General features: G+C 36.5%; 2 protein-coding genes across 12 annotated transcripts in view; one reads left to right on the top strand and one right to left on the bottom strand.

Moving 5' to 3' along the window:
- The window catches only part of LOC104086744 (OVARIAN TUMOR DOMAIN-containing deubiquitinating enzyme 12-like), a 30,605-nt gene extending 22,399 nt beyond the window's left edge, over positions 1–8,206 (bottom strand). For 6 of the 11 annotated variants that reach the window (XR_011407927.1, XR_011407928.1, XR_001967389.3 and 3 more), the window contains exons 1-8: positions 7,776–8,200; positions 5,487–5,830; positions 5,232–5,401; positions 3,806–3,879; positions 3,075–3,129; positions 1,637–1,711; positions 1,256–1,329; positions 1,130–1,178 (exon numbers count right to left, since the gene is read on the bottom strand). Coding sequence is in view for 3 of the 11 variants with exons in the window: in XM_009591081.4 (XP_009589376.1) it covers positions 1,130–1,178; positions 1,256–1,329; positions 1,637–1,711; positions 3,075–3,129; positions 3,806–3,879; positions 5,232–5,401; positions 5,487–5,814 (825 nt within the window). In the remaining 8 variants the exon portion in view is untranslated. Of the gene's footprint in view, positions 1–1,129; positions 1,179–1,255; positions 1,330–1,636; positions 1,712–3,074; positions 3,130–3,805; positions 3,880–5,231; positions 5,402–5,486; positions 5,831–7,775 lie in introns of all 11 variants that reach the window. The other 5 variants (XR_011407922.1, XR_011407923.1, XR_011407924.1 and 2 more) reach the window with 2 other exon arrangements.
- Positions 8,207–11,629: 3,423 nt separating this feature from the next.
- On the top strand, positions 11,630–12,269 carry LOC138892731 (uncharacterized). The gene is made up of 3 exons (XM_070176467.1): positions 11,630–11,799; positions 11,862–11,964; positions 12,201–12,269. Exons 1-3 carry the CDS (start codon positions 11,630–11,632, stop codon positions 12,267–12,269), a joined length of 342 nt encoding a protein of 113 aa, XP_070032568.1.
- The last annotated feature ends 4,069 nt before the right edge of the window (positions 12,270–16,338 follow it).

Below are 16,338 nucleotides of genomic sequence, written 5' to 3'. Positions count from 1 at the left end.
ATAAGCAAATACATTTTCAAATTCCTCAACAAGCACCAAGAAATTCCTAATACAGATCTTATCAGGATACATTTCTCGTTTCTTATGAATTTATAGATAAACTTCTGTGAAAACCTATGATTTGTCGAATTCAAATCATCAAACTATTTGTTTACTTGGCTCGAATAATTAGGTCATAAAAACAGAATTCACAAATTCTTAGTCAAGAGACTACTTCATAAAACATAAGAGGTCAGAGCTAACATTCACATCAAGAAGACCTAAATCCATCAACAAGGTTTTGGTCAATGACTAGGAGCCCAAAGTAACTCAAGTCAACTCTCTCTCTGTGTGTGTATGTGTCAGAAAAAAATCTAGAAGCCACTAGCAATTTTGTGTAAAATCCAAGGGTTTTACTTTAGAAATCCCAAGAGCCTAAGAGCATATTTATGTCAGCACGTAAGCTCTTCATATTATAATATTTCAAAAGAGGATTTATATCGGAATTCCATAATGTCTCATTCAGACGCATCTAAGCCATCAAAGCAACTGGCATCAAGAACGAAGACTGGTGGAGTAGACTCATTGAATACAAAGTCACTACATTTGATCTAACATATAGGCTGTCTAAAATATATAGGCTGCCTAAATAAATTTCTAAAAAGATATAAACTTTTACTGCCATACTACTCCTGTTCAATTGTCTTAATAGGACTCAACATAACAATAGCATTGAGGAACACACTAAGAATGAGGTCTATACAACTATTTGATTCAAGAGCTTTGTCCTTCTTCACGTCCAAAAGAGTTTTCTCCACTTAAAAGATCCATCCGTTAAGAAAGAACTGAAGCCGGTTTAATCCAAACACGGGTGACTAAGCAAGAACCAGACCCCTGTTGAAACATCTAAAATGGCGCTGAAGGCTAGCTGGTAAATAATTCACTTAATGCCCCGCCAAATTACCAATTAAGTTCAACAGACCTCAAAACTACCATAATAGCCAAATTCTGGTGCTCCAATCAATCAACTTGCAAGTAACTATCAGTTTTGTCAATATATGCTAGGATAATTTCTAAGCAAATCCATTCAACAAATCACTATGGGAAACTCAAAACACCAGAACACAGGGAGAGGGAAAGAGGACAATACTGAATCAGCAGCAGCCTGCAAAGTTATATGATCACCCCATTCGCCAGCCCTGTTAGAAGGAGCACTTAAATAAGAGCGTAATCATTAAAAAGAGAGAAAAAAAGTGTAAGGAGCTTCAGTAATTACTTGCTCATTTTCTTCAAGTATTCATCATAGACCATCGGAACATAACCCTCATACAACTCCCTACGGAACTTGAGCTAATAATAACAACAATTAGAAGTAATCAATAGTATGAAGAAGTAAATAGAAGGACATGATCACAATGCATAGTCATGATTTAATGTAACTTTGTCTTAGAAAAGGTATGCATATGTAAATTTTGGGTTGCCTGGCCGCCTCTTTGTGCCTACACTTTCCTAGTTTTTTTTTTTTTTTTTTTTTTTGATGCAGGGAGCAGTCCTTTTGCTGACAGGCAACTTTTTTCTTTTTTATTTATGTTTATGGTTTACATGCAACCATAGTATTTAAACGAGGTTGAAACTAACAAAAAAATTTGAGAAGAACCTGTTTAACAACTTGTTCCCTCACAAATTTGTGATGCTCGATACTGCGATATATTTGGTCTGACAATGAGCGGAACTGCAAAAATGTCATAAAGCATTAAGAAGTTAACAAGTGTTACCTCATATATCATATCATGCGTAATAGAGCACAAGATAGGATTTCAAAAAACACAGTTGTGAAAGACCCGTCTCTGATACAACTGAAATAGAGCGAGAAAAGCTTTACCTCTTCAATCCCCTACAATATCCTCTCAGCGGTGGGGATCTAAAAAGTAGATCTCTCAAGTTTACTTCCAAACCAAAGGTGAAACAATCCTTAACCCCCCACCCCACCCCAAAAAAAAAAAAAAAAAAAACACAATCCAGCTAGTAATTCACTAAAGAGTCGCTTGGTTAAAAGACTAGTTATACAGAGATTACTAATGTAAAGATTAGTAATACAAGGATCAGTAAAGCAGAGATAAGTAATGCAGGAATTAATAATGCAAGGATAGTATTGTAGGGATTACAATGCAGGGATTAATTCTTGTTGGATGTTTGGTTTATTGTATTAAAAAACAATATATGTCTGAATAGATGAGGGCATCTTTGAGGTATCCGTAGTTTTAATTCATGTATTGCCAATTCCCGTATGCTTATTCCACATTCTACCATGCATAAAATAATACATAGATTCCCGTATGGCTTATTTTTTAGGTCAGCCGCTGCACAAGGCATCCCGCACTCCAAGGATTGTGATGTAGACAGCCTACCCTAATGCAAGCATTAATGGCTGCTTCCATGGCTCGAACCGTGACCTATAGATTCCCGCATGACATATGCGGGTATTATTCATAAGAAAGACAAAATTACTGAGGAGGTTAATTCTCCTTATTCAAGCAACTAACGATGTAAAAGTTATGTTGAATTAAGTGAGGGGATTGATTCTCCTTCTTTGTATAACCAAACGCTAACATAGATCGGAATGTGTCACTCACAGCACCAAAAGAGATGGGAAGAGGGACAAAGAGAAAGAAAAGAAGGGGATAGATCAAGAGCAAAAAGGCAACTCCAGAAGTATCATTCATCAAAGCAAAGGTCACTTTTTCAAGTTTCCCCGGATTAAATTGGATGTGCAACCCAGCAGGATAATACAGAATGGACGTTAATATTTTCAGAAGGCAACATAGAGCAGTGGGGATATCACCCATATGAAGTATGGTGCGATAAACATGGATAAAATCTACTGACATGATAAATGTAAAAATTCTAGGAACTAGGGGAAAAATAGAAAGAAAGCGAAAAAATGCATTTTACAGAGATTTGAAATAAAAAAATATCTTATTCTCTATAGAATTAACCTATTGCAAGTGATTTTAGTCCCAAAAAAAAGGAATTAATATATTGTAATATTCTAGTGATCAGGAAGGAGGTATTAGAAAAGATGAAAATAAACGAACCTGACAGTTGCCATCTCCAGATACTTTTAACTCAAATAGATCATATACTTCCAACCTATAGAAAAAATGTTCTTATAAAAAATCCATCTATCATTACACAAAGCAATTAGAAGAGAGCTTTTCTCTATTTAAAGTATCAATTTTAAAAAATATATATATAAAATAAGTATTACATAACTTGTATAGGGATTAATATACTGTTTTATTACCAGAAACAAAGGATGTGGAATAAAAATAGTATTAGCAATATCTGAATTAATGCACCATGATAAGAAAAAACACCTAACGACTATGAATAAGTTCCCTAAAGTATGGTACCTGATTCTATTATATGGGATTTTAACAAGCAAATGTGCTAAATTGGGAAAAAGAGATCGTCTGTGGAAATACTTTGAAATGAAGTTTGGGAGGAAATGCTAAGCAAGGAAAATGAAGGGGGAAATAAATTTGTTTTTGCATATAAGTGGCATATGTATGCAAGATATTCTTTTTTACATATAAGTGGCATATGCATGCACAATTGACATACAAAACACTGTCTCAAGGAGAGGTTAAATGCATTTGAAACTCTCAGAAACTTCATCTCATAGAGTATTCATTGGCACTCGCTAGCTAGCTTGGAGAAGACAAAGATAGAGAGTACCTGACTGGAAAAGTCACATAACTTGTCTGACAAGTCCACAACTTCTTTTGCTAGCAAAAAACTATTAGTGGAAAGAAGTTAAAGTTACCTGTCCATCAGCCTTTGATGATCTGACGTGGCTTCATCTACTGAGGGTATATCTCCATTGATTTTGGGAACATGCTGAAAAAACCAGGGATCAGAGTTGAAAGTAATTCCAGTTGTTCGGAAATTAATGGCATAGAAACTAAAACAGGAAAGGAGAAAAATGGAAGTTTGAGAATTAACCACTTCGCCATCTCACAAGGGAAAAAATAACAGGGCCGGGGCCGGGGGGGGGGGGGGGGGGGGAGGTGTTTGAAAGGAACTACATAAGCAGCATCAAAGAATAAAGATGGATGCCAGAATATCACAAACTATTGAAATGGCCCAAACATCAACCCCTCAGCAGCTGCATGAACCATAGATTTGTATGCTGGAAATTTATGGGATAAAAATAAAGAAAAATGAAAAAAACCACTATAGCTCATAATGAAGTGACCAACTATAGATAAAGCTTTTTAGCATTTCTTTCAAGGACAAGCACACAGGTCCCAAAAAGGATACTGCGCATGAGGAGTTACAGCTATAAGAATTCTAGCTTTCCATATAAGAACATCATTAACACAACCTTGGGGATGAATTAAGATTGGCCTAATCACGTGTAACCTATTAGTACTTCTGATCTAGTCTACCATTTCCCTCACTTTGCACAAAGTAAAACATTTTAAATATAAGAAATTGGGAAAAGGGAATATGGAGAAAATCCTTCCTCTACTACATCAAGTAATTAAAACAGCAACAAACAAGTGCCTGATTTCAAGATCTTAAGAGGAAAGAACAGAACAGAGAAGCGAAAGAGTCGATTATATGCCACAGAAATAAAAAAGCAATGGTATGTCCTTCCTCCAAAATAAAATGCTGAAAGGCAACAGCTGAAGACATATTTTTCCTCTTCAGACAACAAAGAATGCTTTCAACTGATTAGCACTTTCTTCGGTCAAGGGGAAGATGATGGCAGTCTCCCTTTCACTCTCCTGTATTCTTCTTAAAGCTGAAACTGAAGTTAACAAGGAACTGGAAGTTCATTACTGCTGATCTGGCTTTTATTTTCTAGCTGTGGATGCGAATTCATGAGCATAAAGCTAACCTTAAGGTGAGTTGATGTTTTAACAGTCTTGCTCCCCTATGCCTGTTTACTAATAAATTGTTTCTGTGTCAACGTACACTACTAAAAAGCTGGAACCCTACTTTACTTTTCCAGAAACTATAAGAAGATAGTGTCCAACTATGACTAGCCGCGATTGCAATTCCAAAAGCACATCCCATTTACAGCTAATGCAAAAACCAAGCAGAAACCCCTATATCCAAATACAGTAACATGCTCTCTTTCACTTATGCCAAATTATCATTGGCATCGGAAAATAATTCAAGCAATTAAGTACTGTCTCTAAAATCAGTAAGAGTAAATTTTTTTAGCTACAAGTAAAACTCACAGGGATGGCAGCCAACTGATTCAGCCGTTTCCCTACTTCACCATCAAGAAGAGATTCATCCTCTATCTCCGGTGAAACTTCTTGATGCTCCCAATTGGATGATGCAGCTGTGCGAGGGCAAAATGTTATCATTCCGTTACCATCTCTGTCTTCCTCATTGCCATCAAGTGCTGCACATTCCAAAGTATTATCAACATAAGTATGCAAAGCAGAGCTGTCTAATCCATGTACATAAAACTAACGCCTCTTCTATACCAAAATTGTAATTTCTCCTCGTCGATGCAACCCAATCCTGAGCAAGAACTGATGCTTTTCGATGTTCTTCTTCAGTGTGTGAAGATTCTACAGAATCCACGACTGAAAGTCGTGATAGTTCCTCCTGAAGGGCACGGGCAATTACCTCATCATTCTCCACGTTAACATGCGTAGGCTCACAATAACCTTCTCTCACATATCCATCTTGAGAAAAATCCCTGTCATACTGAGTAACAGTTCTGAGAGAACCACCATTGTTTATAGAACAAACATCTATAAGGTGGAGATTCCACCTCACTACGTCAGGATCTAGCTCATAAACAGTCATTTATGTGTACAAATTCCTGCAGTCCCCAAAGAATTAGCAAGAAATGGAGTCAACACATCTCTTTCCAAAAGTTTTTACGCTAATAGGTTTTACGCATCACGTCAATAATATCAGTCACGTTCAATAGTCATCCATATCCTCTGGAAGAGATTTTAAACAAAAAATAGAAAAATGAGTTCACACAAACACATTCATACATTCAGAGACACATGACACAGACATTTATTGGAGCTGTCAGAACGTTGCGACTAAAGTTGTGCCCATAGCGGTGACATCTAGTCTTTCTGCATCTTAAAAGAAGGGCAGGACATAATACATCAAAGGTAAAATCCTAAAGCTTTATGGTTCCTTTACCTCCATAAACTTTGTACTCTCTGTTTATTGTAGAAGAAGGGCTTTTTCCCATTGTCACTTACACTTCCCAAAATAGGACTTGATTCAATGAATCAACAAATTTCAGTAACGGTTCAAGCTCTGCCTATAATCCCGCAACATATGCTACAGAGTGATTGTATTCTGGTAAATTTCCTTTCCGAAAGGGTCATATCTACCTGCTTTTTTCAGACCTATGGAGGGAAGTTCTAAAGGAATCTACTAGCTTTGTTGAAATAAATACTTACTTATATGGTTGACTTGTGGGACTTAAATAAATGACATCCAAAGGAAAGTCAGTCACTAAATAGAACTCCTTTAATGCTGTAGGATAGACAAGCTAAAAGGTCAAGAAGATTATGCAAAATACAAAATCCTTCTACTTTCAAACCACCCACAAATCGAATTATATAAAATAGATAAGCAAAGTAAAATTTCTAATTCCACAAATGGATTATTGCATGGAAAGACATAATAGGTGGGGCCAATGGTGCCAGACAACCTACAGTAAACAATATTATTTCCTCCCACCCAGGAAACACATCAGCTCTGATAATGCACCAAGTTTTTCACACTTCATCTAGCAGCATAGCTAACATAGCTAGTTGGCTGCAAATACATTTAAAACAACAAAGTATACCTATAGAAATTCTCATTCAAAGATTCATTTATCTTGCAAGAGTTAAGCTCCCCTGATCCCCTTCATTCTAGGAAGTGGTGGCAAAATAAATAAAAACACTAAAAAATTTATTTATTTCTTAATTCCAACTCGTAATAGTTAATATATGTGCAACATCAAAAGGGGGTGTCCAAATTTTGTTGCGCCTACTATCAAATTTCTACTACACAAAAATGATAAGCCTCACATATCTGTACAACTTATACCAAGTTACTAACCATTAACAGTTGCCTAAGTCACAACAATGACATTTCTCAAGAAGTAAATGAGTGATTTATTGACCCAACAATAAAAATCCAAGAACATAAACAAACTTCAACGCAAAGTCACAATGATGACAGACTTATTGAACTACTTAGAAGCTCTTTCTCACAAGTAATATGGCACATCAACGTTACAGATTCACCCAAAAAACAAGTTAAAATACATGCATAACATTAGCATACGTTATCACTACTTCTCTTTCCTGGATAGTAATTCACTAACTTTCTATAATTAATTAAAGAAAACCAAACTAACACGCAAACAACAACAACAAACTCAGTAGTTTCCCGCAAGTGGGGTCAGGTAAAACCAAACTAACACGCGATCAGAAAAAAGACTTTTCTTTTCGGGAACAGCAACGTGTCATGACAGAGCCAGACAAAATGCTAGAACAAAGATTTGATCTTCTTAAACATAAAAATAAATCACAAAACATAGAAAAACAAAATTTCTGCTCTACAAAAGCATTTAGTTGCTTTTTCCAATTCTAACACACAAATTTCCAATTAGCAACAAAAAAAAGTTCATCTAATAACAGGATCATAGAAGTGTAATCAATCCCTAAAATCTCTGAAAAATTTGAAACTGCCAAAAATTTTATTACACGTAAGTATGAAATTGAACTGATGCAATTGAATATACGAACCTTTGAACAGCCACAAATCTTCAAACTTAGGGGAGAAATCTTTACGTCTAAAGAAGAAAAAGAAAAATCTTCAATATATTTTTAAAACAATCGAAGAGTTCGACGCGTAAAAGCGTGAAATCAGCAGAACGCCGCCGTATTTGGAAACGCCGTGGTGGAGTAGTTGAAGAAAGATTGCATCATAAACATTCTTTGAATGGGAAAGCGAAAGGAACGAACGTCCGAATTTCCGGCGTGAAATGGGACTCCTAAGCTGTGGGGGCCCACCCAATCTTCCTCAGTATTTGTGAAACCAACTTAAGATGCGCCGCCAAACCGACACGTGTCCTGGGCGGTGGCACCTGTAAATCTGCAACCGGCAGACGCCCGTGACTTGGTTATTGTGACGTGTACGGATAAAGATATGGGGATAGTGTTAGTGGAACGTGTGATCCTTAACAAAAAAGATTCCACAATTTATTGGGACTTATTAATTGAGAATTTCTTTTAAGAATGTGAGAGAGGAGTGTACTTCACGGAAAAAAAGAGGAGTGAACCGATAAATCCTGAGGTGGTTAGATTCATGAACATGTATAATTTAAACGTAAAATTAATACATTAATGTGAAAAATATAGTATAATTTAAACTTGATAATGTGAAATGCATTTATATGTAAGATTTTGTATCATTGATGTGCGAGAAATTTAATTGTAAATTTGTAATTATGCGCTATGATGTGTTTAAATTTGAATAAGCAAGTTCAGCAATAAAATATGGTAAAATCCCAAGGCCAATAACAAATACGAGCGGCATTGAACATGACAATCGTGTTCTTTCACAACATTGCATAACCAAATATCTTTTATCCTTCTAACAATTTATCAAGACAACCAAAATACTTTAACAACAAATTCATGGCAACAACTTAGAAAGTTTTTATTTTGTGACTCACACAACTGACACTAGTTGTGTGAGGCTTTATTTTGTCTCACAACAAAGTGGACCCAATTCTAACACATTTGAGTCCACAAAACTTTAGATCTACTTTATTGTGAGACAAAATAAAGCCTTAGGATGTGCGAGGTACATAATAAAGTTTTTCCAACAACTTATATTTGGATTTGGTGAATAAACCATTTCAACTTTACAAGCCTAGTTCAAGAAGTGTGCAGATAATTTGGGCTTAGCTGTTAAGACCCACGAAACATTGCTCAAGGCCCGAAAAGGTAAAATAGCACGGGCTAACTAGTTTTCGGACTGATAATTCAAAAATAGCCAGCGTTTGTAAAGTCATTGAAAAATAGTCACTATTTTGCTGCAACACGGACCGGTCCAGCATAATATACTGGAGATTGGTGCACCTGTGTATGAACTTTCAGCATATTATGCTGGAACTCCAATACGGGGAAAGTTCCAGCATAATATATTGGATATTGGATCACTTGTGTATGAACTTCCAGCATATTATGCTGGATCGGTATATTATAATGGAACTCTAGTATATTATGCTGGAATATTTTTCGGATTTTGAACAGTGTTTTCGTTCAGATTTATCTTTACATAAAAAGTGGCTAAATTTCGATTACTTTTGAAACTGTGATTATTTTTCAATTATCACTTGTAAATCTGGTTATTTTTGAATTTCTCCCCCCAAAAAGGCCAACTCATTTTGTGATAGGGCCTTTTTATTATTTTTGGCCCAACGACCCAAAATAATCACAGGCGGTAGTCAAAATATATAAAACATATTATATACATAATATGTATATTATATGTATTTATACTTAACATACAAGATATATATATATATATATATCGACTAGTATTTTTCGGGCGGCCCAAATATATAATTATTCCTTTTTAAGAAATTTTTTCTATAAATATAAAATTAGGTCAATATTTACCCGCTTTAGCTAGCCTTTTCTATTTACAAAAAGTAGATAGAATTTTTTTTAATAAAATATATACAAATTCGATCAATTCGTACAATTTATATACAACCTGTATACAACTTTTTATTGTACACAATTCAAGCTTTCTCTGTCAAACAATAATGGGGGATAAAAATAACATATTAAGTGAAGATCTGGGTCTCTACTATTGTCGTGACAAATTGACGATGGATTGTCACGACCCAAAATTCTATCGGAGTCGTGATGGCGCCTAACACCTCTTGCTAGTCAAGCCAACAATAATTATATGGAAATAAAACGGTAAGAAATAATCTCAAATAATGAAATAGTATAAATAAATAAAGTCAAAAGATGATACAACTGAAACTACCCAAAATCTGATGTCACCGAGTGCATGAGCTCTATAGAGTACTAAATACAAAGTCTGAATAAAACACAATAATCTCTACAAGACTAAAAAACAATATCATAAGATAAAGGAGAAGACTTCAAGGCCTGCGAACGGGACATCAGTGCTACCTCGAAATCTCCGAGCAAATCTGGATGACGACACACTAGCAACCACTGCTATCAGCAACACATGGATCTGCACATTAAGTATAGAGTATAGTATGAGTACAACCAACCCCATGTACTCAATAAGTAACAAGCATAACCTCTGCCTGAAAGCAGCGACGAGGTTGGCAAGGTCCAATACTCTCTTTCAATAGTCAACAACAATAATAACAGCATAATAATGCAAAAGGTAAAACAACTCAAATAATATTAGGTTCAACTCTATAACAATAAGAGGAGAAATAAGCATGCTTTTTAAGTATATCAGTCAAGGCATCAACTTTTTCAGAGAAATCACCTAGACATGGATTTAATAAAGTAAACTGTGACTTCAAGCTCTAAACATCAAATGCCAATTAGCATGCGGAAAAATACAACTCTATGCCTGCATGACAAGTATACATTCCCAAATTAACAACAACACAATATAATCATCAAGTATACAAAATCTCAGCATATTCATAGTGCTCGGTGTTGCGAGGTGGAGCTAAAGAGGTGGCTATTAGCAATGATGGCATATTGCGACTTCAGGGTCGGATTTGTGTTCCTAATGTGAATGTTTGAAAGAGTTGATTCTTAAGGAGGCTCATAGTTTGCGGTCTTCTATTCATCCAAGAGCTATGAAGATGTACCGTGATTTAAAACAACATTATTGGTGGCGGAGGATGAATAAGGGGACATTGTTGGATATTTTTTGTGGTGTTTGAATTGCCAGCAGATCAAGTACGAGCATTAGAGACCGTACGGTTTGCTTCAGAGGTTAGAGATACCGGCATGAAAGTGGAAGCACTTTCTATGGAATTTGTAGTAGGATTCCCACAGACTTTGAGGAGGTTTTACATTGTATGGGTCATTGTGGACAGACTGACCAAGTCTGCGCATTTCATTCTAGTCATGACTTCCTACACTTAAGAGCAACTGGCTGATATCTACATTAGAGAGATTGTCCACTTGCATGGTATGCCTGTGTCTATCATCTCGGATCGGGGCACTCAGTTTACATTGTATTTTTGGAGAGCAGTTCAGCGTAAGTTGGGCATGCATATTGAGCTGAGCACTACATTACACCTCTAGACGGATGTGCAGTCCAAGCTGACCATTCAGATTTTGGAGGATATGTTGAGGGGCTATGATTGATTTCGGAGGCCACTGGGATCAGTTTCTACCATTGGTAGAGTTATAACAACAGCTATCAGTCTAGTATCGAGATGACTCTGTATGAGGCCTTATATGGGAGGTAATATCGTTCTCCGATTGGTTTGTTTGAGCCTAGTAAGTCTAGGTTGCTGGGCACAAATTTGGTTCGTGATGCTTTGGATAAAGTGAAATTGATTCAGGAGCGGCTTTGCACAGTACAGTCAAGGCAAAAGAGTTATGCTGATAGGAAAATTTGTGATGTGGTTTTAATGGATGGTGAGAAGGTTCTTCTCCGAGTTTCGCCTATGAAGGGAATGATGAGATTTGGGAAGAAGGACAAGTTGAGCCCTTGGCATATTGGTCTATTTGAGGTGTTAGAGAGAGTTGGTGATGTGGCCTACGGACTTGGTTTAATACCTAGTTTATCGGAGTTCATCAGGTATTTTATGTTTCCATGCTCCGAAAGTATTATGAGGATCAGTCACATGTGTTGGATTTTAGTTCAGTGCAGTTGGATGAGAATCTGGATTATGAAAAAGAACCAATGGCCATTTTGGATATGCAGGTTCGGAAGTTGAGGTCTAAAGACATTGCATCAGTGAAGGTTCAGTGGAGAGGTTAACTGGTCGATGAGGCGATTTGGGAGACCGAGCATGATATGCTAAGCATATATCCTCATCTTTTTGACATTCCAGGTATAATTCTAAATTCGTTCGAGGATGAATGTTTGCTTAAGAGGGGGAGAATGTAATGACCTGGCCAGTCGTTTTGCATATTTGAGTCCAGTTTCCCTATTTGATGTTCCCTGTATGCCTGTTTGTTGTTTTGTAACTTGCGCAGATAGTTGGTTTGGTTTCAGAAAGGTTTGGGAGTAAATTGGAACACTTTGTTCTATTGTTGGAAGCTTAAGTTGTAAGAGTTGACTAATGTTTAACTTTCGAGTAGATGACCCCTGAATGGTGATTTGAGGGTTCTAGTAGGTTCGTACAGTGATTTTGAACTTAGGTGTACGTCCGAATTTGAATTTGGAGATTCCTATGATGTTTTGACTTTATTTGCTGAAACTTGAAATTTTGAAGGTTTGAAAAGTTTATAGGTTTGACCGGGAGTTGACTTTGGTAATGTCAGACTCGGATTGTTGTTTTGGGACTTGGAATAGATTTATTTAGTGCTTTGAAACTTGTCTATGAAATTTGATTGGGATCCAGAATGTTTAGGCATGATTAGTACATGTTTGGCGAAGTTGGAAAGTTTAGAACTTAAGAAATTAATTTTGATCGCCGATTCTTAATTTTGATGTTATTCGTAGTGTTTTGGGCATTTGGATGATGTATTCGTATTTGTAGGTATAAATGAATGGGGTTCTGGAGGGCTCGGGTATGTTTCAGATTAATTCCGATCTATGTTAGTGAATTAAAGCATTGGTGGTTTGGTAGGGATCTGGTGCATAGCACCTGCGGAGCCACATATGCGGGGTTTTGCTCCTAGAAGCGGGATGGTGGGTGGGCCAAGTGGATCGCACATGCATTGAAGTTTGCAGGTGCGGGGTCGCTTGTGCAAGGGTGTTTGCACAGAAGCACATCTATAGATGCAGAAGTATGTCACATAAGCGAGTAGTTGGCTGGTTTAGTGAATCTCGCATCTGCGAAGGTTTTGCCGCAAATGCGACATCGCAAAAGCAACCTAGTGGTCCGCAAATGTGGAATCATTGGTAGGAGAATATATTTTGAGGGTTTGGCTTATTTTCACTATTTTGAGTTTTGGAGCTCGGTAGAGGCGATCATTGGGGATATTTTCATCACCACTTGGAGGGTAAGTTATTTCTACTTGATTTTTGATAATATATCTTGTTTTCCCATATATTATTACACGTAAATTATGAATTTGAAAGAGAAATTTGGGGGGTTTTGTGCTAAATTTAGAAAAGTGAATAGTTGAGATTTGAACCCCAATTTGGAGTCGAATTTGGATAAAACTTGTATATTTGGACTAGTATTTGAATGAGTAGCCGAGATTTGTGAGTTTTGTCGGGTTTCAGGAAGCAGGCCCATGTTGACTTTTTGGTTGACTTTGTGTAATTGATTAAAGATTGAGCCTTTATGCTTCGTAATTATTTCCTTTAGTATTATTTGACACTGTAGTGTGTTATTTGATTAAATTTGACCCGTTTGAAGGCCGATTTGAGATGCAAAGGATTTTTGGAGTATTGATTCTCGCTCGTTCGAGATAAGTATCTTGCCTAATCTTAAGGGTATTTCCCCGCCAGTTATGATATCTTCTATATGTTAGGTGGTGACGCATATGCAAGGTGAGGAGCACATATACATGCATCGTTGTTATTCATAATCTGGATAGACTTTAGGCTATTACATGCCTTGTTTTGCTATTATGCTTCTTTGATACCGCATTTTCTCCACTTGTATGAGTACGTGAGCTATTATTCATGCTAGAAACCATGTCTAGGTTATTGCTTATTGTCGCGCCTTTTCTCGCGAAAGCAAGTTTCGACATGTGACAACTCTTTTAAATTAGTATTAAGAGAAAGACTTGCCACCTAACGATTTTTAAGGTGCGTTAGGGCACCTATTCGCAAATAACTCTATTTTAACTAGTCTGTGTCACCAAAGATCGGGTAAGGGCTCAAATTACCTCAAAGAGAAGGGGTTAGGCACTCTTTGAGGTTCACAAATGTGGTTCCCGGTCGATTTTTACGCTATGTGGGATTATTGGATTATAATTGTCCTATGTGATCATGTAAATTAAAGGAAGATAGGGATTTCAAATATCCAACTATGATGTAAAACAAGTATAAAGAAGATTGCACATATGAAGGAAATAGACTATACATTAATAGATGATTGGTACAAGTTCTTGTAGATTACAAAGTACAACCTAATTTGTTCTAAGTTCGAATAAACAAAGGTACAAGTAGTAAACGTATGGGGGGGGGGGGGGGCTAAGTTTTTAGCCTAAAGAATCACCCCATGCAATATAAATAATACTTCACAACTCCCTTAAGGTAGGGATTGCTCATATTATTCAGCAGCCACAGACTATCATCTCCTGCTACCCAATTACTATGTTAAAGTTGTTTACCTAAAGCGCTCTAGTTCAATTCTAAACCGCGTCCTATGCGGGTATTACCCGCCCCATGCCTATGGTCCAAGAGGATTTGGACCTACTATTTGGGTGGTTCTAAACTTTACTTAGGGTGCTCAAAATGATAAAACTCGGCACACATTCAAAACAGGTAGGACTGCACATAATAGCAATTAAATGATCAAGTTAGCCTCCACACATAAGCACAAATACACGCGAAATAGTCTCAGATTTTATTCTAACAAGGTTGGCGATGATGCAGTTGGCAGTTTTGGAATTGAAATGCATTAAAGTTGTTCAAACCTATAGACATGGTTTCTATGTGATTGAATGACTTAGTAAAATCTCGTATACAGTACTTCTAGTCAGATTATCGAAGCTGCAGATTATTATCATTATTAAAAGCCTATAGCCATGATCTCTAGGTGATTTACGCTTGGGCAGTGAAACCATTGAAAACTCAGAATTATTCGTCTTTGATCCCATAGGCATGCTTTCTAACCACTTGGTATTTGAACACAAATTCATTTTGTTTATCCCTATAGGCATGTTTTCTAGGTAGCAGTGTGATAAAAATAGCAACAACGACAATTTAATTAATCAATTAAGGTCATATAGACATGGTATCTAGATGAGTCACGTGGCTGGAGGAAATATCAGTGAAAACAAGTCTTAACTACTTAACGTGATCCTATAGGCATGATATCTAACAATCTCATAACAATAGAGCAAGTTGAGCAAATAACCAATAATGTTTAAATCCTATATGCATGCTATCTAATAGCGTATAGAAGTGGAGCTTGTGAGCAAGTTAAACACTTAAACTCTTATAGGTATGTTTTCTAACAGTGTACAAGAATAGGACATATTGAGCAAGTGAAGTGCTTAGGTTCCTATAGGCATGCTTTCTATCAATGTATAAAGCATGTCAAATAAGATAACAAATAAAGCATTTAGACCCTATAGCATATTTTTTACCCATTCATGCAAGAATTAGAGTACCCGACCCCCTTTTACTAATTTTCCGCATTATTCAATTTTATAAGTTATTAGACCATGTTGAATAATTACAGGCCAAATTACAAATATAGGATAACCTAGTAACACATCTAGGCCTTCAAATAGGCTTAGAACTTCACGTGGACGGCATGCCCAAAATCCAGGTGTTGACAATGTACTTCAGACCCCCAATACCAAAAGCAGGACCAATAGACCAGGCCCAAACAATTGGAGTAAATATCTTGTTTAACCGTTATTATTAACAATCAATAAACACACACCAGATGGGTTACAATTTCTTTAAATTAGCTCAAGGTAACAATAGACACTTTAGAATAATCAAGACTTGATCACAAGGAACATGACAACAAAAGTCTGAGGCTAACATTCTCCAAAACTAATCCGAAACTAAGTAGAAGTTCATATATGGGAGCCTAGCATGAAACATATATGATAGAATGTGGTCAAGTGATATTTCAAGTAAACTTTTGCAGGAGAGGTACTTAGCGTGAAAGCCTAAAACAAAGTTTGGCTTGGAACTAACTCAGAGTAGATAAGAAGTAGCAATTCATACAGGGAAATCTCATCATGAAGATCTATAGGAAAACATGGTTAGACTGATCCTACACTCGAAAAAGAATCCTTATAGGAAAGACTAGTATGAAACTCGCGACAAACAAATCATGATCCAATTCTAGTAACAAGTAACAATTCCCACAAGTAAAGGTTCAGCATGAAAATCAAAATAGATGTAGTTGAGGACTAATTCAGAGGAACTGACAGGTAGCAATGCATATATGAAGGACTTAGCATGAAACTCTTAAAGTAAAACACATTCAAATAAATTCTGGGCAGATATCAGTCTCCACAAAATGGTCCC

This window comes from Nicotiana tomentosiformis, chromosome 5 (genome assembly GCF_000390325.3).
Source record: "Nicotiana tomentosiformis chromosome 5, ASM39032v3, whole genome shotgun sequence".
Classification (NCBI taxonomy): domain Eukaryota; kingdom Viridiplantae; phylum Streptophyta; class Magnoliopsida; order Solanales; family Solanaceae; genus Nicotiana; species Nicotiana tomentosiformis.
Note: the sequence above shows the minus strand (reverse complement) of the source record. Positions and strands in the feature narration are given on the sequence as shown.

What these genes read in the sequence shown, in the direction of transcription:
- LOC138892731 (XM_070176467.1), top strand. Translation starts at nt 11,630, where the DNA reads ATGGATGGTGAGAAGGTTCTTCTCCGAGTTTCGCCTATGAAGGGAATG. An exon ending in AGTTTATCGGAGTTCATCAG is followed by an intron (nt 11,800 to 11,861) that starts GTATTTTATGTT and finishes GTTGGATTTTAG; the next exon opens with TTCAGTGCAGTTGGATGAGA. An exon ending in AAGACATTGCATCAGTGAAG is followed by an intron (nt 11,965 to 12,200) that starts GTTCAGTGGAGA and finishes TAACTTGCGCAG; the next exon opens with ATAGTTGGTTTGGTTTCAGA.